General features: G+C 41.5%; 1 protein-coding gene and 1 long non-coding RNA gene across 2 annotated transcripts in view; one reads left to right on the top strand and one right to left on the bottom strand.

The window, feature by feature from the left end:
* The window catches only part of LOC134338524 (aldehyde dehydrogenase, mitochondrial-like), a 68,431-nt gene that overhangs the window by 27,834 nt on the left and 14,065 nt on the right, over positions 1-26,532 (top strand). Inside the window, exons 6-10 of the mRNA XM_063034414.1 lie at positions 4,196-4,324; positions 8,712-8,825; positions 16,258-16,360; positions 17,022-17,206; positions 21,330-21,494. Coding sequence (XP_062890484.1) covers positions 4,196-4,324; positions 8,712-8,825; positions 16,258-16,360; positions 17,022-17,206; positions 21,330-21,494 — 696 coding nt within the window. The remainder of the gene's footprint in view (positions 1-4,195; positions 4,325-8,711; positions 8,826-16,257; positions 16,361-17,021; positions 17,207-21,329; positions 21,495-26,532) is intronic.
* LOC134338525 (uncharacterized) lies at positions 4,354-26,400 on the bottom strand. Its single transcript, XR_010016246.1, has 3 exons — positions 25,420-26,400; positions 8,105-8,154; positions 4,354-7,000 (listed from the first exon to the last, which is right to left on the bottom strand). It is a non-coding gene; the product is annotated as an uncharacterized LOC134338525 (long non-coding RNA).

Below are 26,532 nucleotides of genomic sequence, written 5' to 3'. Positions count from 1 at the left end.
CCTTGGTTGCAATGAATGACCGTAATGTTTTCTGGACCTTGTCATGCCTTTGACTCTCCATGGAGCAGTCCAGTCCCACCTTCTCTGATCCAAATGGTAGATTTTTACTGGTTAGTGGTTTACCCTTTAATAAAAAGGTAGTTCTGGTTAACACTGTCTGGAATTTTATAATTCGTTATTTAATTTGCTCCCAAATTTGAATGAGTTTTCAATAATCTGGGGCGGAGATCTTAATACCTGTTTATCCCCATTATTGGACCGCTCGGCCCCTATACGGACACTACCCAATAAATCTGCAACCTTGATTGATTAATTTCTCCAGATTCGGGGTCGATGGACATTTGGCGGTTTCTGCATCCCCAGGAAAAAGACTTCTCTTTTTTTTCCACATGTTCATCACTCTTACTCAAGAATTGTTTATTTTTTTATTGACTCTCGTCTTATTTTTTCAGTAGTTAAGTGTGAATATGATACTACAACCATTTCGGAACATGCTCCACTTAAGCTTTCTATTAAATTATTGGCCAGTACGCAAAATAATAGACAATGGTGTTTTAATCCACTGTTGCTTAAGGACTTGGATTTTGTTAACTTTATGAATGAACAGATTGATCTTTTTCTTTACAATTAACAGTACAGACGATATTTCCATGAATACTCTTTGGGATACTTTTAAAGCTTATATTCGTGGCCAGATCATTTCGTACTCTGCTGTGTTGAGGAAAAGGTTGAAGAAGGAAGAGCTTGCTCTTGTGGACAAGATTAAGGAAATAGATAAGAAATATGCTACAGCTCCATCTGAGAAGCTGTATAAACAAAGAAATGAACTTCAAATGGAACACAGTTTATTACTTTTGTCCTCTATTGCGAATCAATTAACGAAGACAAGAAGCGAATTTTATATACATAGTGACAAAGTTGGTAAACTGTTGGCTAATCAGTTGAAGACTAACTCCATTAAATTTCAAATTAATCAGATTTATAATCAAAAAGATCAACTAACATTTGATCAAGCTGAGATTAATCAATCCTTTTTTGATTTTTATTTCTCTTTATATCAATCAGAATCTCCACGAGATTCTAAACATATGTGTGACTTTTTAGATAATTAGATTTCCCTAAGATTACACATGATATATCTTCTATGTTAGAATCTTCCTTTACTACTGATGAGATCAAGAATGTTATTTTCTCTATGAATTTGGGGAAAGCTCCTGGCCCTGATGGGTTTACCGTGGAATTTAAAAAAATTTTTTGCACCCTCATTAGTCCCCTGGTTATCCAGGATTCTGGAGGCCTCATTAAAACTTGGTAAACTACCAGAATCCTTTTATAGAGCATTGATCTCTTTAATACTAAAGAAGGATAAAGACCCCGCTCAATGTGCATCTTATAGACCAATATCCTTGTTAAATGTTGACGCTAAGATTTTTTTCTAAATTATTAGCAAATAGACTAGAAAGAGCACTTCCTTATATTATTTCAGAAGACCAAATGGGTTTTATTAAGAATTGCTACTCTTTTTATAATATTCGTACACTTTTAAATATTGTCTATACCCCGTCACAAAATGATCTTGAATGCGTCATTTCCCTAGATGCTGAAAAAGCCTTTGACAGGGTTGAATGACCCTACTTATTTAAGGTGCTTGAAATGTTTAACTTCAGCCTGAAATTTATATCCTGGATCAAATTGTTATACCATTCTCCTATGGCCTCAGTTCGTACTAACACTCTAAATTCACCTTTTTTTCCCTCTTTTTCGAGGTACCAGACAAGGTTGTCCTTTTAGCCCTTTATTATTTGATATTGCATTAGAACCTCTTGCAATTGCTTTTCGAGAATCTCCTAACATCATTGGTGTAACTTGTGGGTTAAAGTCTCAAAGTATCACTTTATGCTGATGATTTACTTCTATATATTTCTAATCCTCAAGAATCTATTCCAGCAGCTTTAGATTTATTAGCACAATTTAGTCTTTTTTCAGGATACAAATTAAATCTTAATAAGAGTGAACTCTTCCCTATTAATAAGCAAGTTCCCTTATATCAGAACCTGCCATTTAGATTGGTTAATAATCATTTTTCATATCTTGGAATTAAAATTACCTGTAAACATAAGGATTTATTTAAGACTAATTTCTTACCCTTAATTGACCATATTATGCAACTTTACTTTAAATGGTCTCCACTTTATTTTACTTTGATTGGTCGTATTAATGCTGTTTGTTTATTCTGCCAAAATTTTTGTATATATTTCAGGCATTACCGAGTTTTGTTCCAAAATTCTTTTTTGATAAAGTAGACTCAAATCTCTTCATTTATTTGGCAAAATAGAAACACGAGATTGGGTAGAATACATCTACAGAAAGCTAAGAGAGATGGAGGCTTGGCATTACCTAACTTTAGATTTTATTTTTGGGCAATTAATATTCGACACATGAAACTTTGGTTACTTGACCAAGATATACTATCCATTCCTAAATGGGTAGTATTGGAATTACATTCTGTTCAAGGCTATGCACTTGGCTCTATATTAGGTTCTTCTCTTCCTTCCGATTTGAAACGCTATAAACAGGTTTGCAACCCGATAGTTAAACATACCTTACGCATTTGGTTTCAATTCCGAAAATTTTTTGATCTTAATCAATTTGTGCTAGTGATTTCTATTATCGGCAATATATTCTTTCTCCCTTCCTCTACGGACCGTGCCTTTCAAATTTGGAAGACTAATGGTATATCACGGTTTTTGGACTTATTTTCAGATGGTTCCCTTATGTCTTTTGAACAGTTATCTAACAAATACAATTTACCAAGAACACATTTTTTTAGATATTTGCAAGTTAGAAATTTCCTAAATACCATACTTTCTTCCCTTCTGGCGTTACCCCCTACAAATATTTTAGACACAATCATTAACCTCAACCCGTGTCAGAAAGGTGTAACAGCTATTATTTATAATTCTATCATGAAACTTAGGATAGCTCCATTCGATAAGATTAGGACTGACTGGGAAAAGGAATTGGGCCTTACTATCCCGGCGGATGACTGGGCTCATATTTTACAACTAGTTAATACTTCCACTATCTGTTCCAAACACTCCTTAATTCAATTTAAAGTTGTCCATAGAGCACACATGTCTAAAGATAAATTAGTTCATTTTTATTCTCATATTAACCCTCTTTGTGATAGATGTCATGGCGAGATAGCCTCCTTGACCCATATGTTTTGGTCCTGTCCTACTCTGGAAACTTTTCGGAAAGACATTTTCAATATTATTTCAAAGGTTTTGAATAGTGATATTTCTCCCTATCCTATTACTGCTATCTTTGGATTACCTAAAACTTATAGTAATTTATCCCCCTCAGTGCGTAGAATGATTGCATTTCTTACTTTAATGGCGAAAAGGTGTATTTTACAACATTGCAAGGAGATTAACGCCCCAACTATGTTTTTTTTTTGGTTCTCTCAAACGATACTGTGTCTAAATTTGGAAAAAATCAGAAGTAATCTTTATGATACTTCAGTTAAATTTGAACAGACCTGGAGATCTTTTATTCAATATTTTCATTTAATGTAACTTTTTTTCTCTCTGATCATATATACACTCCCTTCGTGGATTTTATCTGTTATTAGCGGAGGTCAGGTTTGAGGACGTGATTGTTTAATCTGTTTAAGTCTACTATTTATCTAGCTAGCCCATTGCTTTGCTTTGTAGCTTAGTGGCACGGTAGTCTTTTTGGGGTTTTTTTCTCCTTATATATGGAAAACTAGTATACAATTATATTAGCTTGTTATTTTATAACTAACCTATGTTGTTTTCATTGTTTTTTTGTATTAATATTTCTTGTATATCTATATCGTAACAATGTATTGGTTGCTATATGTTTTACCTTGTGTGTACTAAGTCAATAAAAAGATTTAAAAAGAAAGAAAGTACTATTTTAAGTACACTCATTGTTACCAAAGATTAAAAAGTAAAAACCATGTTGGCTGATATAGTAGTCTGAATAGCTGAAGTCACACATGATTTCTAGTTTCTGTTAATTAAAGCATTGATTACCCACTTAATAGCTATCAAATTAGTAGAATTGACCTGCTTTTCCTCAACATAGGTTTGGGCATTTAACAATTATGAATAGTTATGATTTATTTTATCTTCTGAAAACTCATTTGCAATTTTATTTTTTTTTCCAGTGGAATTTTCCATTGGTAATGCAGGCCTGGAAACTTGGACCAGCCTTAGCAAATGGAAATGTGGTTGTGATGAAGGTGGCCGAGCAGACCCCACTAACAGCACTCTACATAGCAAATTTGATTAAAGAGGTTAAGTCACATTTTTAAGTCAATGATGCTAGTTAAACAATGTGGCAATATGACCATAAGCTCTAAGAATTGCATCTGCATGTGACATATTACATATTGTGTCTGTATCTTCAGTTTTCTGATTTGACCTTGCACCTTGACTGTGGTACATTATTGGAAAAGAACACTGATATTTAATTACAACTAATGCGAGCTGGATAATAACCAGGCCAAATGAACGAATACCGTAATATGGTACTCTCTGTGAAGTTTGCTAGATTATTCTGGACTGGAAGGAGGAATGAAGCAGGACACCAAATACTGGGTTGGACAATCATGAGTTGGTTGTATGTAAAACTATCTGAAATGGCTTTTCCTTTGAATGTTGTTTAATAAGACTCCAACACATTACAGTGTTGAGAAGTGTGATTATGTTACTGGGATAACCTACTACAGAACTACTTAATGTTAGATGCACAAAGATGGATTTTTCAGTCAATTTGTTTGGTTTTCTGCAGTAAGTTCTGTAGGAGTCAGGTGGAACAGGATTTTTTTTTTTTTGGAGAGAAAAAGCCAAGACTCAGTCATTTAATTTGGAATTCCCTGCTCTGCTTTGTGAAGGGCATCCAGAGTGTTGGCCTTTTACAAGCTAGAGAAAGAAGTTAAACTGATAAGAATTAAAGACAGGAGAGGATTCAACAGACCACTCATCCTAGGTGTACTGAGTGTTTCAGCATCAGTTACTCTTTAAGAACTCTTGAAAGGATGAGAGGTGGGTCAGCTGAATCAAGTGAGGCATGGCTGTGTCTGGGATTTTTTTTTCTGTTTTTTTTTGGAAGATCCCGTTGCTGATTAGTATTTGTTACTCACTCCAGGTTGACCTTGAAGTTGGTGGCATACTGCCGTCTTCAATCATTGAAAATGGGAGTGGTGAAAATGGCCCCAAAATGCCCTAGCTTAGCAGACTGCAAAATTCTGAGTTGATGGTGCTCTTTCAGCCTTTCTGCTGCCGTGTTGTGGACCTGGTGTATTTTGCTGCCAAAGAAACCGTTTCATGTCCCAAGTTGACTTTGAAGTTGCTGGTGTACTGCCATTTTCAATGATTTAAAATGGACATGGTTAAGTTGGTCTAAATATGCCCTAGCTTAGCAAGCTCCAAAATTCTGAGTTGATGGTGCTCTTTCTGTCTTCTGCTGCCCTTTGTGGACCTCATGTGTTTTGCTAGCAAAGAAACCATTTCAGGTTCCCACGTTGCATTATGGGGGGGGGGGGGGCTGCAAAAAGAAGAGCCACCAGGATGATCACAGAACCTCAGATGGCTATGGATTAAGAGGGGTCAGCTGTGGACCGATGCTGCTGGGGCACAAGTGAGGGACTGGTCAACTCTGGCTGGGTCGCCTAGGTAAAGCTGTTTGATATTGAATGACCAAAACACCCATGACCCCAGGTTACATCAATGATGATGTGTCTCAGTGCATCCTAGAACGTATCTCAGCATCATGTTGGTATTTGTGGAATCCTCTCAGAAAACCTTTCTCCCTTTTCCTTATTGTTTATCTTGTCTTCCATTAAATTACTTTAATGTACTAAATCCTCTTTCACTTCCTATTTCCTTATGATATCCCTTGTTCTATGCAACTCCATACCCTCAATGTTTTTACATCTCATGATTCTCACGAGAATTTGTTCAAGTTTTCTGAAGAAGTACAGTTTGTTATTCTGGCATTCTGGCCACATCTTTAAATATTCTTCTTGTTTTTTTATTTCATTGCTCTGCAAGGGTGTACATTACATTTTACATCATTTTTATTTTCAGACCCTTGATTAATATTTCTCCCATCTGTTTTTACTCTGTGGTTCACATATTTAATGCAATAATCAAGGAGGATTGAAATATTTTTGTTCTTTGAATGTATTTCCCTCTTTTGCTCCCCATTCAGAAAAATGGAGCCTATTCAGTCATACTTGAGGTTTTCAGTCTTTGGGAGTCATGTGAACCATTGTGTTGAATACGTGAACTGCACCAATTTCCAGTTCATTTCAACTCTCCGAAGAAGCAGTAATGTAGTTTGCCAAGAGGGTAGATTTGCTTTGTTTGGAATAATTTCTTGTTACTTTTATGTTTACCTCAGTTCAAGTTCAAAGTGTGTGTTTTTTTTTAAACCAAAGTACATGCATGCCACCATATACAACCCTGAGATTCAGAGTAGGCCTTTCAGTGCGTTGAAGCTTTTCTGCCATTCAGTTAATGTCTCCTCCACTCCACTAATCCACTCATCTTAATATTTTGCCTGATTTAAACAATCTCAGCCTCAACATTAAGTTGACCCAAGGAAGTGAAGTGTACATTTCTACTTTTATCTGGGTTAAGAAAGTGTTTCATAACTTCATTTATAATAGCTAACTTTCATTATTTTTAGAAGACTTGCCCATTTTCTATATTTTCTTATTAGGAAAATCACTTCTCTGTATCTGTAATGTACACTGATTTTCTAATTTTCAATACTTCTGCTTTCTAAGGTTTAATCATCTAAGCCTGAGGGTTAATTATCCTTATAATTTAATACTTCAGATTTCCCAAAAAGCTTTTTGGCATTTACTATTCATGCCTTGATTTAAAGTCTTGATGATTGCAGATGTTTGTTCTTTCATTATCTCAGAAGCAGCAAATGGAATTCCATTCTTCGATATCCACCCCTGTGGAGGAAAAACATTGGTGAAGCTACTAAAGATGATAGGGCAATGATGTTATTGTAAAGAATTGGAAGAGAGATCCATGTCTAGAAACCCAATATGAGCAGTTTTTCCCAAAATGCTCATTGTGAATTAAAAGGATGGTGTGTGAGGTAGATCGAAGCATCTTTGCATCTTGTGTAGCAGGTGATAAGATATTTTCAGAATGGGACAAATCAATAAACTTTAGTAAAGGTGTTCCTCAGGGTCCTGCTCCCAGCCCAGCCCAGCCCAGCCATATTCTACTACTTCATTAATAAATTTCCCTCCATCGTAAGGGTAGATGTGGGGATGATTGCTGAACTCCATTTGCAAATAAAATAACCCATAGGGCAGCATGGTAGTGTAGTGGTTAGCACAATGCTTTACAGTGCTGGTGACCCAGGTTCAATTCCTACCACTGTCTGTAAGGAAACCCCAGTGACTGCGTGGGTTTCCTCTGGGAGCTCTGGTTTCCTCCCACAGTCCAAAGACGTGGCAGTTGGTAGGTTAATTGGTCATTGTAAATTGTCCTGTGATTAGGCTGGGGTTAAATCAGGGGAATTGCTGGGTGACACGGCTCAAAGGTCTTATTCCATGCTGTACCACAACAAATAAAAACAAACAATAAATAAACTGCACTATATTCAAGGCAACTTTTGAAATATGGCTGAAAGTAGCATCTTTATTCCACAAATATTGGGCAAAGAGAATCCCCGACAATCTCTGACTATCTATTCTTGACTTTCAAAAGCATTATCATTGGCAAGCTTAAAGCAAAACAGCAAATGCTGGAAACAAAACACTCAACAAGTCGGACAGTATCTTCAGAAAGAGTTAATGTTTCAGATTGAAGATGACAACCATGGTGCTGCTCTTTCAAAGATATCTCCTTCGTTCTATCCATTTCTCTCACTCCCACCACCTCTGCCACATCAAACCAACTTGTTTTCTCTTCTATGCAATTCTGAAGAAGGATCTTCAACCTGTAATATTAACTGTTTCTCTTTCTGCAGATGCTGCTAGATCTGTTGAGTGTTTCTAGCATTTTCTGTTCCTGAACATTTATGCTTTTCAACGGATTTGTACCTTAACTCCAGTGCATACCATCGATACCAGCAGGCAGACAAAGGCAGCTCCTGTTTGAGAACATAAGGTTGTAAGAAGTTGCACGTCATTCTAACACAAAAATATAACATCATTCCAGTTTTTTTCTGCTGAATCCAAACCCTGAACTTTCTATCAACAGCTCTTTTGAGAGAACTTTTATTGACCTCTTAACACATTTAGGGATCCATGGATGCATAGTCCAAGGTCCTTTTGTTCATTGGCACCACACTGTCAATTATTGTGTATTCACTTGTCCTAGTGTACGTCCCCAAATTGACATTAGTGATAGGCAAGAAGGCTCCATCCCTAAATTAATTGTTAAAATTGAATTTCTTTCTATTTTAATGCTAATGAGAAGTCTTCCCTCTTGCCTTGAAATATTCAGGAAGGTCATCAGAGGATTGCTGAGTATTGATCATAACCACTCAGAGTGAGTCCACAGACACAAAGTTTCCTGAAATTTAATGAAACAAATACAACACATAAATAATGGATAACAGTATTTGCTGTTATTTATGGTTGGACCATTAATAAAATAGTAGTTGTTTTGTCTTAATGTCTGTGTCACCTTTTCTCTTCTATATAGGCTGGATTTCCACCAGGAGTAGTCAATATCATTCCTGGTTTTGGACCAACTGCAGGAGCAGCTATTGCCTCCCATATGGATGTAGATAAAGTTGCTTTCACTGGATCCACAGAGGTCAGTTTGAAAACACTTACAAATTAACACTGAAGTTTAGAAATGAATCAAAGTTCAAAGTAATTCCGATTCCCATTCTGATATATTGGTCCCTGGTCTCCTCTTGTGCCAAGATGAGGCCGCCCTCAGGGTGGAGGAGCAACATGTTATATTCTGTCTGGGTAGCCTCCAACTTGATTGGCATGAGTATCAGTTTCTCCTGGTAAACAAATTTCCGCCCTATCCTTCCTCTAACTCTCCATTCTGACCTTTTACCTCTTCTCAATTGCCTATTACTTCTCCCCGGGTCCCCTCCTCCTTCCCTTTCTCCTATGCTCCACTCTCTTCTCTTGTCAGATTCCTTCTTCTCCAACCACTGCCCTTTCCCACCCACCTAGCTTCACTTATCACCTTTCAGCTACCTCTTACCCACCACCCCAAGCTTTTTATTCTGGTATCTTCCCCCTTCCTTCTCAGTCCTGAAGAAGGTTGTCTGCCTGAAACATCCACTACTTATTAATTTCCAGAGATGCTGCCTGACTTGCTGAGTTCCTCCAGCACTTTGGGTATGTTGCTTTGGCTTTCCATCATCTTCAGACCGTCTTGTGTTTAAGGTAAATTTTATTATCAAAGTACATACATATTCAACCCTGAAATTAATTTGCTGGTGGGCATACTCAACAAATCTATAGAATAATAGCCATAACAGAATCAGCGAAAGACCACCCAACTGGGGCGTTCAACCAGAGTACAAAAGACAATAAACTATGCAAGTACAAAAAAGAAGAAACATTAGTAAATAAATAAGCAATAAATATCAAGACAGAATTAGATATATGTTGCTTGAACCTTTGTCATTTTAAGTTCCCGACTGAATATTTTTAATATCTTGACCGTTTCCTTATTTCTCCATAATGTCTGCTATCTTCACTCTTAAGGTGCACTTTTATCCACTTTATTTTTTGACATACCCGTGAAAATTGTTTAGTCTTTCATAAATTCTTTTCAAATTCTCATTACATTTTCTTTCAAAACTTTTTAAAATTCAAGTCTTATCCATGTCATCTTTGCCAAGAATAATCACGGTCATGAGCCCACGTTAGATGGTAGGCAGCTGTCGATCCTGGGAGATCATAGGTTTGCACCTCTGGTGGACTGTGTCCTCTCGGGTGCAAGCCTGGGTGGGAAGATTTGAAGAACCGGCTGTTGTCCATGCAGCGGGTTTCCCCTCTCCACATCGCTGATGTAGTCCAAAGGGCATGCGCCAATACAGCTTGGCACCAGTGCCGTTGCAGAAGTTGCCAGAGTGAAGCTGCAAACAACATCAAACTGCCTTATGGACCCTGGTTCCGGATTTCTTCCTCTGGGTTTACTCCCAAAGCCTTTCCCATGGCTGCAAGGCAGCAGAGGTTTAAAATCAGAGTCTTCCTGCCGTCCGAGGCTGACGAGCCCCAGCTGCTCAAAGCAACTAGTTTTGAAGTGCCAGTGGTCTGCCTTCGCCCCTTCTCTTGTCAGTAGAAACAGTTCCACCGAGGCTAGTAGCTAAGCCACATGTGAAGGCCACGAGTTGGCTTTGGTTGTCAGAGGCTGTTAGAGTCGCACGCCATTTGGAGCAGTTTATAGGTAGCAGGAGCTTATCCCTCACTACCACCCCCAGCTATGACAACCTTAGGAACCACTACATCATATAACATCATGATGATTGTAAGACTCTTAAATCAATAGTCATAATGAATAATTCAGAAAATAGTTGCCATCACATTTAGAAATCCATATTTTAAAAACAAATTTTCTGCAATAAATACTTATAGATTACAACTAAATGCTTAAACAATCCTCATCGATGGATCAGAAGTGAAAAGGGGGAGCATCTTCAAGATCCTAGGTGTCAACATCTCTGAAGATCTATCCTGGGCCCAACAGTTCTATGCAGTTACAAAAAAGACACAACAGCAGCTATGTTTTATTAGGAGTTTAAAGAGATTTGGTATGTCACCAAAGACACTTGCAGCTTTCTGCAGATGTTCCAAGGAAGAGTATTCTGAGTGGCTGCATCACCATCTGGGATGAGAGGGGGGCTATTGCACAGGATTGAAATAAGCCACAGAAGGTTGTGAAAGACAGCTCCATCGTGAGCACCAGCCTCCCCAGTATCCAGGACATCTTCAAGGAGCGATGCCTCAAAAAGGTGGCATCCATTATTAAGGACCCCCATGACCCAGGACGGGCCCTCTTCTCATTGCTACCATCAGGGAGGAGGTACAGGAGCCTGAGGACTCACATTCAGTGATTCAGGAACAGCTTCTTCTCCTCTGGCATCAGATTTCTGAATGGACATTGAACCCATGAACACTATCTCACTACTTTTTTTCCCACCATTTTTTGCACCACTTATTTAATTTAACGTGTATGTATAAACATTGTAATTTACAGTTTTTATTGTGTATTGCAGTGTTGGGAGGTGGGTTGAGATATGAGGCTATCAATGGAGATGTAAGGCACTCCTTCCTGGACTGCCTTGCAGGTGAACCTCGGGCAACGTGCAGTAGCTGCTTAAACCCTGATCAGGATTAGGGTGACATGAAGTCATGGGAGCTGGTGGTGGATGGCCGTATGAGGAGCTGAAACATATCATAAGACCTAGTTATTGCGACCACTGACACCAAGCAGACGATCTCTGGAGAGTATTGATAATAGTTGGGGTCACCCATCTTGCAAAGGCAGTGCCCAGAAAAGGGCAATGGCAAATAACTTCCGGAGGAAAAATTTGCCAAGAACGATTCCTCAGCGATTTGATCGGGGCATGTCTGTGCAATCGCGTGGACGTCAGCCAGTGAGAACAGCGGGAAGAGCTTAAAAGGAGACAGCTTTATAGAGCAGGTGCCAGAGGAGCAGAGACACAGTAGGAAGGCTTTGGCAATAACGGGCCGAGGTGAGGTAGGTTGGCTGTGTAGTAACAGACACGAAGAATGTTTGTGAGGCCGGTGTTCTGTGCTTGATGTCAGATGTGGGAAGTCCGGGAGACTCCCAGCCTCCTGGACGGCCACAACTGCGCCAGGTGAGTTGAGATGCAGCTCCGTAGGAACCGTATTAGGGAACTGGAGATGCAGCTCGATGACCTTCATCTGGTCAGGGAGAGTGAGGAGTTGATAGAGAGGAGCTATAGGCAGGTAGTCACACTGGGGCCTGGGGAGACAGATAAGTGAGTAACAGTCAGGAGAGGGAAGGGCAGGAGTCAGAGGCTAGAGAGCACCCTTATGGCCCTGTGGCTCAGAAGGGTAGGGAAAGGAAGAGGATGGCAGCAGTGATAGGGGACTGTATAGTTAGGGGGTCAGACAGGCGATTCTGTGGACACAGGAAAGAAGCACAGATGGTAGTTTGCCTCACAGGTGCCAGAGTCCGGGATGTTTCTGACAGCGCCCATGATATCCTGCAGTGGGAAGGTGAACAGCCAGAGGTTGTGGTACATATTGGTACCAATGGCGTAGGCAGGAAAAGAGAGGAGCTCCTGAAATCAGACTACAGGGAGTTAGGAAGGAAGTTGAGAAGCAGGACCACAAAGGTAGTAATCTCGGGATTACTCACTGCCTGTGCCGCGTGACAGTGAGTATAGGAATAGAGTGAGGTGGAGGATAAATGCGTGGCTGAAGGATTGGAGCAGGGGGCAGGGATTCAGGTTTCTGGATCGTTGGGACCTCTTTTGGGGCAGGAGTGACCTGTACAAAAAGGATGAGTTCCACTTGAATCCCAGGGGGTCAATATATCGGCAGGCAGGTTTGTTAAGGCTACTGGGGAGAGTTTAAACTAGGATTGCTGGGGAATGGGAACCGAACTGAAAAGGTGTTGGCTCACAAATAGAGAGAGCTTGGAGACAATGCAAGAGGGAGGATAGCAGGTGATAGAGAAGGGATGTGCTCAGACCCATGGTTTGAGATGTGTCTATTTTAATGCAAGAAGTATTTTGAACAAAGCGGATGAGCTTCGAGTGTGAATCAGTACTTGGAGCTATGATGTTGTGGCCATTACAGAGACTTGGATGGCTCAGGGGTAAGAATGCTTACTTCGAGTGCCAGGCTTTAGATGTTTCAGAAAGGACAGGGAGGGAGGCAAAAGAACTGGAGGCATGGCACTGCTGATCAGAGAGAGTGTCACGTTGCAGAAAAGGAGAAAGACATGGAGAGATTGTCTATGGAGTCTCTGTGGGTGGAAGTTAGGAACAGGAAGGGGTCAATAACTCTACTGGGTGTTTTTTGTAGACCACCCAATAGTAACAGGGACATCAAGGAGCAGAGATAGGGAGACAGATTCTGGAAAGGTGTAATAATAACAGGGTTGTCGTGGTGGGAGATTTTAATTTCCCAAATATCGATTGGCATGTCCCTAGAGCAAGGGGTTTAGATGGGGTGGAGTTTGTTAGGTGTGTTCAGGAAGGTTTCTTGACACAGTATATAGATAAGCCTACAAGAGGAGAGGCTGTACTTGAACTGGTATTGGGAAATAAACTTGGTCAGGTGTCAGATCTCTCAGTGGGAGAGCATTTTGGAGATAGTGATCACAATTCTATCTCCTTTACCATAGCATTGGAGAGGGATAGGAACAGAGAAGTTAGAAAAGCATTTAATTGGAGTAAGGGGAAATATGAGGCTATTTGGCAGTAATTTTGAAGCATAAATTGGGAACAGATGTTCTCAAGGAAATGTATAGAAGAAATGTGGCAAATGTTCAGGGGATATTTGCATGGAGTACTGCATAGGTACGTTCCAATGAGACAGGGAAAGGATGGTAGGGTACAGGAACCGTGGTATACAAAGGCTGTTGGAAAATCTAGTCAAGGAGAAAAGAAAAGCTTACGAAAAGTTCAAAAAACTAGGTAATGATAGAGATCTAGAAGATTATAAAGCTAGCAGGAAGGAGCTTAAGAAAGTAATTAGGAGAGCCAGAAGGGGCCGTGAGAAGGCCTTGACGGACAGGATTAAGGAAACCCCCAAGGCATTCTACAAGTACGCGAAGAACAAGAGGATGAGATGTGAGAGAATAGGACCAATCAAGTGTGACAGTGGAATCAAGTGTGTATGGAACCGGAGGAGATAGTACAGGTTCTTAATGAGTACTTTGCTTTAGTATTCACTACGTATTGTAGGGATGACTTACAGCGGACTAAAAAGCTTGCGCATGTAGATATTAAGAAAGGATGTGCTGGAGCTTTTGGAAAGCATCAAATTGGATCAGTCACCGGGACCGGATGAGATGTACCCCAGGCTACTGTGGGAGGCGAGGGAGGAGATTGCTGAGCATCTGATGATGATCTTTGCAACATCAGTGGGGATGGGAGAGGTTCCGGAAGATTGGAGGGTTGTGGATGTTGTTCCCTTATTCATGAAAGGGAGTAGAGGTAGCCCAGGAAATTATAAACCAGTAAGTCTTACTTCAGTGGTTGGTAAGTTGATGGAGAAGATCCTGAGAGGCAGGATTTATGAACATTTGGGGAGGCATAATATGATGAGGAATAGTCAGCATGGCTTTGTCAAGGGCAGGTCATGCCTTACGAGCCTGTTTGAATTTTTTGAGGATGTGACTAAACACATTGATGAAGGTAGAGAAGTAGATGTAGTGTATATGGATTTCAGCAAGGCATTTTACAAGGCCCCCCCATGCGAGGCTTTTTGAGAAAGTAAAGAGGCATGGAATCCAAGGGGACCTTGCTTTATGGATCCACGGAAGGCAGAGAGTGGGTTGTAGATAGCTCATATTCTGCATGGAGGTCGGTCACCAGCGGTGTGCCTCAGTGATCTGTTCTGGGATCTTGGGGTCCGAGTCCATAGGACACTCAAATCTGCTGTGCAGGTTGACTCTGTGGTTAAGAAAGCATATGGTGCATTGGCCTTCATCAATCGTGGCATTGAGCTTAGGAGCCGAGAGGTAATGTTGCAGCTATATTGGACCCTGGTCAGACCCCACTTGGAGTACTGTGCTCAGTTCTGGTTGCCTCAGTATATTAAGGATGTGGAAACCATAGAAAGGATGCAGAGGAGATTCACAAGGATGTTGCCTGGATTGGGGAGCATGCCTTAAGAGAACAGGTTGAATGAACTCGGCCTTTGTTCCTTGGAGCGACGTTGGATGAGAGGTGACCTGATAGAGATGTATAAGATGATGAGAGGCACTGATCGTGTGGATAGTCAGAGGCTTTTTCCCAGGGCTGAAATAGCTAGCTCGAGAGGGCACAGTTTTAAGGTGCTTGGAAGCAGGTACAGAGGAGATGTCAGGGGTAAGGTTTTTACGCAGGGAGTGGTGAGTGCGTGGAATGGACTGCCAGTGGCAGTGATGGAGGCGGAAACAATAGGGTCTTTTAAGAGGCTCCTGGATGGCTACATGGAGCTCCGAAGAATAGAGGGCTATAGGTAATTTCTAAAGTAAGTACATGTTCAGCACAGCTTTGTGGGTCGAAGGGACTGTATTGTGCTGTAGGTTTTCTATGTTTCTGTGGTTCGATGTTAACAATCATGGTTATGAGACCATGATCACCTAAGTCATATAACACGATGCATAATGATGATAATAATGATCACATTATACTGCTGCAGCATGATAACAATTTTTATGACATATACCCGTGGTGTTAAACCTGATTCTGAATTACATAGTAACGGCCACACTGCAAAACACTTTGGGAAATAAATGTAAAACATCCTGAAACTGCCCAGATGGGCACGGGGTGTCAATGCGGATTTTAGCCATGCTGGTAGCACCTCTGCTCTACAAGCTAATTAATATTAATCTGTGCAGCCAACATGAACAGTACAATTGAGTACCTGCCATCTCAACTAGGAGCTCCAAATGTCAGAAGCCAGTACCATTTAAAAATTAGCCTGTGCTACTTGAAACTCATCTACACTTTCTAAAAGAGTACACGCACCAACAACAGATAAACTACAGTTAGTTTGTGCCAAAGCCTTGAAACCAAGATAGTTTCTTCACCTGCCAACTATTCCCTGGTGATTCCAGTAATTTCAGTGATCTCTAGAAACACAAAATGTTTCTAGAATTGTAGCCATCAGGTTGACTATGGTTAATCCTCTCTTCGTGCTGGTGTGCTGCTTCTGTCACCATGAGCAACAGGGTTTAAACTAAACTGTTGACAACCAAGTGAATGCACTGTTATCAAAATAGCATGATATACTGATACAATATAATCTGTCTGTGTATCTCTGTTCAAATGCTTCTTTTGTATATTAATGTCAAGTGTTACACAAGTTCAGAAGCTGATACTATCCTGAGGTAATTTAGAACATTTATAAATAAATTTGCTAGAATGAAAGTGAGAACTGTAGCCTTGTATTGCTCAATGTGTAACATATTGTTTCTTGAACTATGTTTCTTGAAACATTATTATACTTATTTTTTTTAAATCTCCTTTGAGCAGTTTTAAATCTTTTTTTGTGATCTCTTGTAGATTGGCCATCTGATCCAGCAGGCTGCAGGAAAAAGTAATTTGAAGAAGGTGACATTGGAGCTGGGTGGGAAAAGTCCTAACATTATATTTTCTGATACCGATGGTAGGAATTGCTACTTAACTTGCAAATTGAACAATTTCACCTTAGTGATTACATTGGATCAGTGTGTAGGAAGGAGGGAGAAAAAACCATGTTCAGTCTCATTCTGCTTTTTTTTTTAAGTGTTAAAGCAAGTTTACAATAAACTTTGTCAGGGTAAAAGCTGTAACAGTAAGTCTGCTATAAAGGGAAAAATTCTCAACATTTAGCTGGTCAGCAGCACCTGTGAAGGCAGAAACAGTGTTTCGTAGCCTTTCTAATAAAAAGTGTTCAATCTGAAATGTTAACAAAACTTTGTGTGCAAATACATTTTTTACATATTTAATGTTGTATTTTTCAAATGAAAAATAAAGATGAATATTTCTCTTTGCTTTCTCTTCTAAAAATTTCTGAGCCCCTAATGCAATTAATTCAAACTGGTCCTAAGTAAAGATCCATTCCGAAAAGCGGTATTTATTCCCTGCTTTTGTAAGGCGTTAGCATTGTGAAGGAAAATTAGAAGGTAATTGATCTTGAAAAAGGTCTTGCTAGATTCTGAAAACTGAAGTCTTACTTGTGATGTGTTTCATTCATTCAGTGGAAAATGACAATTGTTTTCAGTTTTCTTCCCTCCTAGCAAATGTTTATTTAAAAATATTCAAACTGATTTTACTCCATTCTCCAGTGAACCATGCAGTTGAGGAGGCCCATACAGCTCTGTTCTTTAACCAAGGGCAATGCTGCTGTGCTGGATCACGCACGTATGTTCAAGAATCTGTGTACGACGAATTTGTAGAGAAGAGCGTGGAAAGGGCAAAACTTCGTACTGTGGGAAATCCATTTGACGCCAAGAATGAGCAAGGACCACAGGTAACACAAGAGATTCTGCGGATGCTGGAAATCCAAAGCAACACACACAACATTCTGGAGGAACTCAGTAGGTCAGGCAACATCTATGGAAATGACTAGACAGTCGATATTTTGGGCCGAAACCCTTCTTCTTTATAGAAAATCAATAATGAGTTTCAACAATCTGCTATGTTTTCCTCTGTTTTACTTTTTTATAAGATGATTGGTTCCTTAAGGTTGTTATAGCCGGGGGTGGTAATGGGGAAGAGCTCCCACTACCTATCAAATGCTCCCAATGGCATCCGCTCAAATAGCCTGTGACAACCAAGTCCAGCTCTTGTGCTTCATGTGTGACTTAGCTACTAGGCCCAGTGGAACCATTTCTACTGACAGGAGAAAGGGCAAAGGCAGGTTACTGGAGCCTTAAAACCCGTCACTTCGGGCTGATGAGGTTTGTCAGCCGTGGTTGGCAGCTCATCTTGGAGAAGGAAAACTCCGATCTCAAACCACTGCTGCCTTGCAGCTTTACCCACTGATGGGGAAGGTTTCAGGAGTAAACCCCCAGGGAAAAATCCAGAGCTGGAGTCCCTAAGGTAGTCCTACATTGAACTCAATGCTGACTGGCAACTCCTGCGACGCCGCTGGTACCAAACTGTATCGTTCCCTTTAAATTCATCAGATGCGTGGAGCAGAGCAGCTTGCTACATGGGCAACAGCTTGCTGTCCATATTGTACTGCCCAGGCTTGCATACCTACACAGCTAGGATGCAATATTCATGGTCAAAACTGACCGATGGAGGCTGTCAAGTCAAATCAAATCAAAAATGAATGCGACCACAAAATGCTTCATGCTGTGAAAAGATCAAATACCAGTTAACTTTCTGATGTTAACCCTTCTGAAACCTCGAAGAAGTTAATGCCTAAGTATAGGCCACCTCCAGTCGCTGCCCTGCATACCTAGTTCACACAGGTGTTTACACTTGCCTCCGCCATGCTGTTGTGTGAATCGTTACCCTTTGGTGTGTTAGTGATGAAGCTTTAATTGAGGAATGTGTAGTATTTATGAGGAGGAAATTCAGTGAAATAATTTGTGTTTGATGTGACGGATGGTCATCCATTTGCAAATTGGCAAAATTCTTAATCAGGAAGAAAAGATATTTAAAAGCTTGGTGCCTCAGGAAGGCAGGATCCATAGTTAAGGACGCTCATCAACCAGGACAAGCCCTCTTCTCCTTACTTCCTTCTGGTGACTTATACCAAGTTTTAAAGTCTTGCACTGTACTGTTGCCACAGAATAACAAAGTTCACACAAATGTCTCACATTCTGATTCTGACATACCTTTACTGCTGGAGTTACCAGCTAACTCTTGCCACCTGAATTTGCAAGTGAATTTGTACACTGTCCTCGTGACCACATGGGTTTCCTCCAGATGCTCCAGTTTCCTCCCACAGTCCAAAGACATACCGGTTGGTAGGTTAATTGGTCATTGTAAATTGTCCCGAGATTAATTTAGGATTAAATTGGGGGATTGCAGGGCGACGTGGCCCAGAGGGCTGGTAGGCCTATTCCGTGCTGTATCTCAATAAGTAAAAGTTTAAAAATAAATGAAGAGTCATTGTTTAGAAACAAACTTGGTGCCAAAGAAATTTAACTCTATCTACATTTGAGATGAGATGAGAAAATACAGGAAAAGAAGATGTTAAATGAACTTAAACGCAAACAACAGGAACTCTGCAGATGCTGGAAATTCAAGCAACATACATCAAAGTTGCTGGTGAACGCAGCAGGCCAAGCAGCATCTGTAGGAAGAGGTGCAGTCGACGTTTCAGGCCGAAACCCTTCGTCAGGACTAACTGAAGGAAGAGTGAGTAAGGGATTTGAAAGTTGGAGGGGGAGGGGGAGATCCAAAATGATAGGAGAAGACAGGAGCGGGAGGGATAGAGCCGAGAGCTGGACAGGTGATAGGCAAAAGGGGATACGAGAGGATTATGGGACAGGAGGTCCGGGAAGAAAGACAAGGGGGGGGGGTGACCCAGAGGATGGGCAAGAGGTATATTCAGAGGGACAGAGGGAGAAAAAGGAGAGTGAGAGAAAGAATGTGTGCATAAAAATGAGTAACAGATGGGGTACGAGGGGGAGGTGGGGCCTTAGCGGAAGTTAGAGAAGTCGATGTTCATGCCATCAGGTTGGAGGCTACCCAGACGGAATATAAGGTGTTGTTCCTCCAACCTGAGTGTGGCTTCATCTTTACAGTAGAGGAGGCCGTGGATAGACATGTCAGAATGGGAATGGGATGTGGAATTAAAATGTGTGGCCACTGGGAGATCCTGCTTTCTCTGGCGGACTCTGCTCTTAAACGCATCTCCCCCATTTCACGTACATCTGCTCTCACTCCATCCTCCCACCCCCCCCCCCACTAGGAATAGGATTCCCCTGGTCCTCACCTACCACCCCACCAGCCTCCGGGTCGAACATATTATTCTCCGTAACTTCCGCCACCTCCAACGGGATCCCACCACTAAGCACATCTTTCCCTCACCCCCTCTCTCTGCATTCCGCAGGGATCGCTCCCTACACAACTCCCTTGTCCATTCATCCCCCCCATCCCTCCCCACTGATCTCCCTCCTGGCACTTATCCATGTAAGCGGAACAAGTGCTACACATGCCCTTACACTTCCTCCCTTACCACCATTCAAGGCCCCAAACAGTCCTTCCAGGTGAGGTGACACTTCACCTGTGAGTCAGCTGGGGTGATATACTGCGTCCGGTGCTCCCGATGTGGCCTTTTATATATTGGCGAGACCCAACGCAGACTGGGAGACCGCTTTGCTGAACATCTACGCTCTGTCCGCCAGTTTTCTCTGGATCAGGATCTCCCAGTGGCCACACATTTTAATTCCACATCCCATTCCCATTCTGACATGTCTATCCACGGCCTCCTCTACTGTAAAGATGAAGCCACACTCAGGTTGGAGGAACAATACCTTATATTCCGTCTGGGTAGCCTCCAACCTGATGGCATGAACATCGACTTCTCTAACTTCCGCTAAGGCCCCACCTCCCCCTCGTACCTCATCTGTTACTCATTTTTATGCACACATTCTTTCTCTCACTCTCCTTTTTCTCCCTCTGTCCCTCTGAATATACCTCTTGCCCATCCTCTGGGTCACCCCCCCACCTCCTTGTCTTTCTTCCCGGACCTCCTGTCCCATAATCCTCTCGTATCCCCTTTTGCCTATCACCTGTCCAGCTCTCGGCTCTATCCCTCCCCCTCCTGTCTTCCCCTATCATTTTGGATCTCCCCCTCCCCCTCCAACTTTCAAATCCCTTACTCACTCTTCCTTCAGTTAGTCCTGACGAAGAGTCTCGGCCTGAAACGTCGACTGCACCTCTTCCTACAGATGCTGCTTGGCCTGCTGCATTCACCAGCAACTTTGATGTATGTTGTTAAATGAACTTCTGAAATGCCCGGTTCGCTGCCGCTGCTAATGTGCGATCAAGAATCTCTGGAGGGAAGGCCCCAAAATCTTCGGCTTTGCCTGCTGCTGGCGGCCGGGGCTGGGGTCGAAGCGTTCGGCAGAGGTGGTGTCGGTGCTCGGAGTCGGACTGTGGTCGGGTGTGGCAGGGAGAGTTTTCTTCCTTCTCCCGTCTGCGTGAGGTGTGGGACTTTCGAGTGACTTTGAACTTCTTACCGTGCTAATGGCCTATTCTTCATCAAGTTACAGTATTGCTTGCACTGTTGTAACTATATGTTATAATTGTGTGGTTTTCATCAGTTTTTCAGTCTTGGTTGTCCTGTGTTCCTGTGATATCACACCAGGGGAATATTGTATCATTTCTTAATGCATGCATTACTAAATGACAGTAAAAGAGGACTGCATGTCCTCATAATCTAATCTGAATCTAATAAAATAATCATTGTACCCACATAAAAAACCTTATTAATTTCACTTGGACATTAAAATGTAAGTAGTTCAATATTCTTAACTAAGATTATTTGCCACAAACATTTACATATATTAGGAATTTGCTGTTGGTATGTTGGCGTGACTTGCAACAAAACATTTGGTCTTGGCCATTCACGTTGGTCACTGGAACCCTTGAGTAAAACAACTTTTAGCACCAAATTATGTTTGTTATAGGTGGACGAAGAACAATTCAACAAGATTCTGGGCTATATTACCAGTGGAAAGAAAGAAGGAGCAAAGTTACTTTGTGGAGGTGGAGTGGCGGCAGATCGTGGGTATTTTATCCAGCCAACTGTGTTTGGAGATGTGAAAGACGAAATGATCATTGCTAGAGAGGAGGTAAGGTTATACTCCCAGCTGTTATGGGACTTTATCTGTTTCACTCACCAGCAAATTTTACTCAATAAGTGTTATGTTCCTAGTTTTATTCAGTTGGAGCATTGTTTGAGTTGAAAGATTGTTTTCAATCTGATGTATCCTCTCGTAGTATCCTTACGCAAACTATATTATCTGCTTTAGGCACCACATTTCCCTCTTCAACTTCATAGTGGTGTGAGGGGGAAGGGGAGTTGTCACATATTATTCACATCTTTGGTTCAGATTTCCATATCAGGTAACAAACATGTTAGCTGTGTTGGCTGTAGTTTGATGAGATAATTTAGGATGAGATGTTAAAACTGAGGTAACTTTCGGCTCTGTAAAAAGAGCCCTTGGCACTACAGAAATAAACAGGTCTTCCAAACTCTGTAATATTTCATTTTTCTATGTTTTTTACATTTATTTTTTGAGATTCAGGTACTTTGAGATGTCACTAATAAAATAATTAAAGGGGAAATGGTTTGTTTGTGGTTTATTTGGATTTTTGAAAGATTGTTCTATTTGAGTTAGAGCAGGAGGAGTTGGGAACTCCACCATGGCCTTCCCTCCATGGACCATGCCCCAGTAGTGGTGTCAGGTTTAAGGAGGAGGAGGAAGAGTTGGGGTAAATTGAGAATTGGTTGTTGGACAGAGACTGAGGGAACAAACAGACTGTTTGCAAGTCGGTGACTGTGAGTAGGGGTGTACTGTAGGGATCGGTTCTTGAGCTAAACGTGATCCCTATCAACAATGTTGCTCAGGGCCAAATATCTGTAAAAGTTTATTAGTACAAAGCAAATGGAATTTAGAACAGGAAGAATATAAAGAGGATGCAAAGTGATATAGGTAAGCTGAACAACTGGGCAAGAATGGAGCAGATACAGTTTAATGTGGGAAAATGTGAAATCATCCACATTTTTCATTATCCTCATTTTACTCTGAGATTGACAGAGTACGTTCAAATGGACCCGTGTGTGCTTTGGAACAAGTCATTGAAAACTATTTGATGGCAGCAATTGATTAGGAAACCGGATGGTATGTTGGCCTTTACAAGAGAATTTGAGTACAGGTGTAAAGAGGTCTTCATGCAGTTATACAGGGCAAGAATAAATGTGACACATTATGTACGGTTTAAGTCACCTTGCCTGAAAAAGAGTAACTGCACTGTGGGCAGTGCACTGAAAATGCACTAAACTGGTTCCGGGGATAGTAAATTTGCCAGATGAGGAAAGAGTGACCAGACTAGGCCTGTAAGAATTAAGAGTTTAAAAGAATGCGAGGGGATCTCAATGAAAGCGACCAGATGCCGGTGGATCTCTGAGGTAAGAATCAGAGGTTACAATCTCGGAATGAGAGATAGGCCATATAGGACAGATCTAGTGGAAGCTCAGAACAAAGTTTGATACGTTTCCGAGTATTAGGGGACTTTGAAGATACAGGAGTGCTGAAAGCGAGACTGAGGAAGATCACCTTTGACTTGGAATGGTGGAGCAAGGTTGAAAGGCCAAGTAACCTTGTTTTCCTTATGTTTTTCGTAATCAAACATCACGCTGTCAGGTTGTTAGGTGTTAGTGATTATTGATTTTTCTATGGCAGTGGTCCATGGTATAAAAAAGATTGGGAACCCCTGCTCTATGGTAACAATCTCTGGGCTGTGGAGAGCTGTGCTTGCAACAAATAGAGACTCAGATAACAGCCTGCGTCACATCCAACAGGCAGTGATGAGAAAGACCATTAGATCAGTGCAATGTGCCAAAACGTGGTATAGGTGCTTCCAGATTCAGTAATGGCCCGCACTCATCATATCAGCCATGGTACAGCTGTGAGCCCTATACCTCATCACCCTAGCCCTAGCTCACACCAATCTAGAGTCATAGAACACTACAGCACAGAAAGCACCATTTGGCCCAGCTAGTCTGTGCCACACCATTAATCTGCCTTGTCCCATCCATGGCCCTCCATACCTCTGCCTTCCATGTACCTGTCCAAATTTCTCGTAGTTGTTGAAATGACTCCGCATCCACCACTCATTCCACGCTCTCACAACCCTCTGTGTGAAGAAGTTCACTCTTATGTTCCCCTTAAATATTTCACATTTCACCTTTCACCTTTAACCCATGACCTCTAGTTGTAGTTTCACCAAACCTAGTGGGAAAGAGCCTACTTGCATTTACTTTCTCTATATCCCTCATAATTTTGTATACCTCTATCAAATCTCCCCTCAATCTTCTATGTTCTAGGGAAAAGAACCTATATTCCAACATCTTATACAACTTTAACAAGATTCTAAGTCCTGTACTGACTACATTGTTTTATGAAGGCCAATGTGCCAAAAGCATTCTTTACAACCCTATCTACCTGTGATGCCACTTTCAAGGAACTATGGACCTGTACACCCAGATCCCTCTGTTCTACCACACTCGTCTGTGCCTATTATTTACCATATAAGACCTACCCTGGTTAATCCTTCCAAAGTTCAGATCCTCAGATTAGTCTGCATTAAGTTCTATCTGCCATTTCTCAGCTTATTTTCCCAGCTGGTCCAGAACCTGCTGCAAACTTTGATAGTCTTCCTCGCTCTCCACTACACCCCCAATCCTGGTGTCATCTGCAAACTTGCTGATCCGGATGACCGCATTATCATCCAGTTCATTGATGTTGATGACAAACAACAATGGACCCAACACCGATCCCTGCAGCACACCACTAGTCACAGGCTTCCAGTCAGAGAGGCAGCCATCTACAACCACTCTCTTGCTTCTGCCGCAAAGCCAATTTACTACCTCATCTCGAATGCTAAGCAACTGAATCTTCTTGACCAACCTTCCACTTGGGACCTTGTCAAAGGCCTTGCTAAAGTCAATGTAGACAATATCCACAACATTTACTTCATCAACTTTTCTGGTAACTCAAAAAACTCTAAGATTGGACAAACTCGACTTACCATGCACAAAGCCATGTTGACTATCCCTAATAAGTCCCGGTCTATCCAAATACTATATATCTGCTCCCTTAGAATCTCTTACAGTAACTTCCCCACTACTGATGTCAGGCTCACCAGCCTATAATTTCCTCAGTTATTCTTAAAGAACAGAAAACATAAGCTATCATCCAATCCTCTGGCACATCATCCATGGCTAAGGGTGTTTTAAATATTTTTGCTAGAGCCCCTGCAATTTCTACACCAGCTTCCTACAGGGTCCAAGGGAACACATTTCAGGCCCTCGGGATTTATCCACACTAATTTGCCTCAAGACAGCAATCTATATGGGGTCTATGAAATCTCTGTATCGGGTCCATGATCTCACTGCTAATTGCCTCACATCTATAGACATTCGGTCCGTCTCCCAAGTAAATATAAATAGAAAAAATTCATTCAAGATCTCCTCCATCTTTTTTCATTCCTGGCATAGATTACCACTCTGATCTTCCAGAGGACCAATTTTTTCCCTGGCTCATTTTGCTCTTAATATATCTGTAGAAAAAGTTCAATGCTTCATTCTATTGTCGAAGTATGCATGTACAATGCAACTCTGATGTTCGTCTTCTCCAGATATACATGAAATACAGGAAAACCACGCGAGTCATTGAAAGAAAATACATCAACTCCCCTCATTTCATGAAAAGGAAAAAGAAACAAAACTCGCAAACTCCCAAACCCACCATCCCCTCTGTCATGCAAAAAAGACTTAACAGATCACCCACAGCGAAAACAGCAGCTGAAACACCAAACACTAAATCCCAAATCCCCCAACCCGTCCCTCACACAAAAAACCAACATGTCACCTGCCCAGAACCCCAACCCGCCAATTGACAACAGGAAAGAAAACACAGAAAATTGAAGGAGAGCAATACAAACTACAGTTCAGTAATCACGTAAATCTCAGAATTTTGAAAATATCCTTACGTCAGAACCAAGGAGAGCAGCTACTGAACTCAGTCCTTCCTCAAGGAGTGACCGCCGTCTGTCCCGCTGGCCTGTGGCCTTCCGATAGCGGCCGACCTGGCTACAAACTACCATCGGCCCGTGGCCCCCGTGGAAAGCGACCACTGACCTCCTCCGCATTCGTGTTGATACTTCATCCTTCCTCGACGCTTTGAAATGGAGTCAATCAGGGCCCCGTGCCCCGACTCTGGTCTTCTCCGCGAGGCAGCTCGTGCTCTTGCTCTCGGTCCTTTCTGGGGATAGCAGAGTGTCAGGTCACTCGATCAAACTCCAAACTGCACGTCACAGCCTCCAACAGTCTCTGAAACACAAACAGACTAAAAGAACAAGCAGAAGGTAAAGAAAGAGTGAAATAATTGGAGATTGGTGATCTAGAAAATTCACCTGAGGAATCATTGTTTGCTGGCACCACCTTAGGATTCTCTTTCACCTTGTCTGCTAGAGCAACCTCACATCTTCTTTTATCCCTCCTGATTTCCTCCTTAAGAGTTCTCTTGCATTTCTTCTACTCCTCAAGTACTTCATTTGTTCCGACCTGCCTTTACTTGCTGTCCACCTCCTCCTTTTTCATAACCACAGTCTCAATATTTCCTGACAGGAATATACAAACTCGTACTCTCAAAATTTCACTTCTGAAGGCCTCCCATTTACCAAGTACACCTTTGCCAGAAAACACCTTGTCCCAATCCACACTTTAATTGAATAGATTCGAAATTTAATCCCTGGAATTTAGAAGATTGAGGGGAGATTTGATAGAGATGCACAAAATTATCAGGGGTATGGACAGGTGTAGCCCCCTGGTAAGCCTCAGGCTCGCTCAGCTCGCTTTTGTCAAGGGGGAGCAGCCTTTGGCCCCGCCAAACTGGGTAATCAAGTTTGTGTGGATGCTGTGTGATGTGCCCCACCCCACCAAATAACAGACAGTACACCATATGCAATTAAATGATTACACTTTATAAGTATTTCTTGGTAACACTCACAATGCGCTGGAGGAACTCAGCAGGTCAGTCAGCATCAGTTGAAAAGATTAGTCGACGTTTCGGGCCGAAACCCTTCATCAGGACTGAAGGAAGA

Source organism: Mobula hypostoma, chromosome 27 (assembly GCF_963921235.1).
Source record: "Mobula hypostoma chromosome 27, sMobHyp1.1, whole genome shotgun sequence".
NCBI classification, from domain to species: domain Eukaryota; kingdom Metazoa; phylum Chordata; class Chondrichthyes; order Myliobatiformes; family Myliobatidae; genus Mobula; species Mobula hypostoma.
The sequence above is the reverse complement of the archived record's forward strand: the minus strand, read 5'-3'. Positions and strand labels throughout refer to the sequence as shown.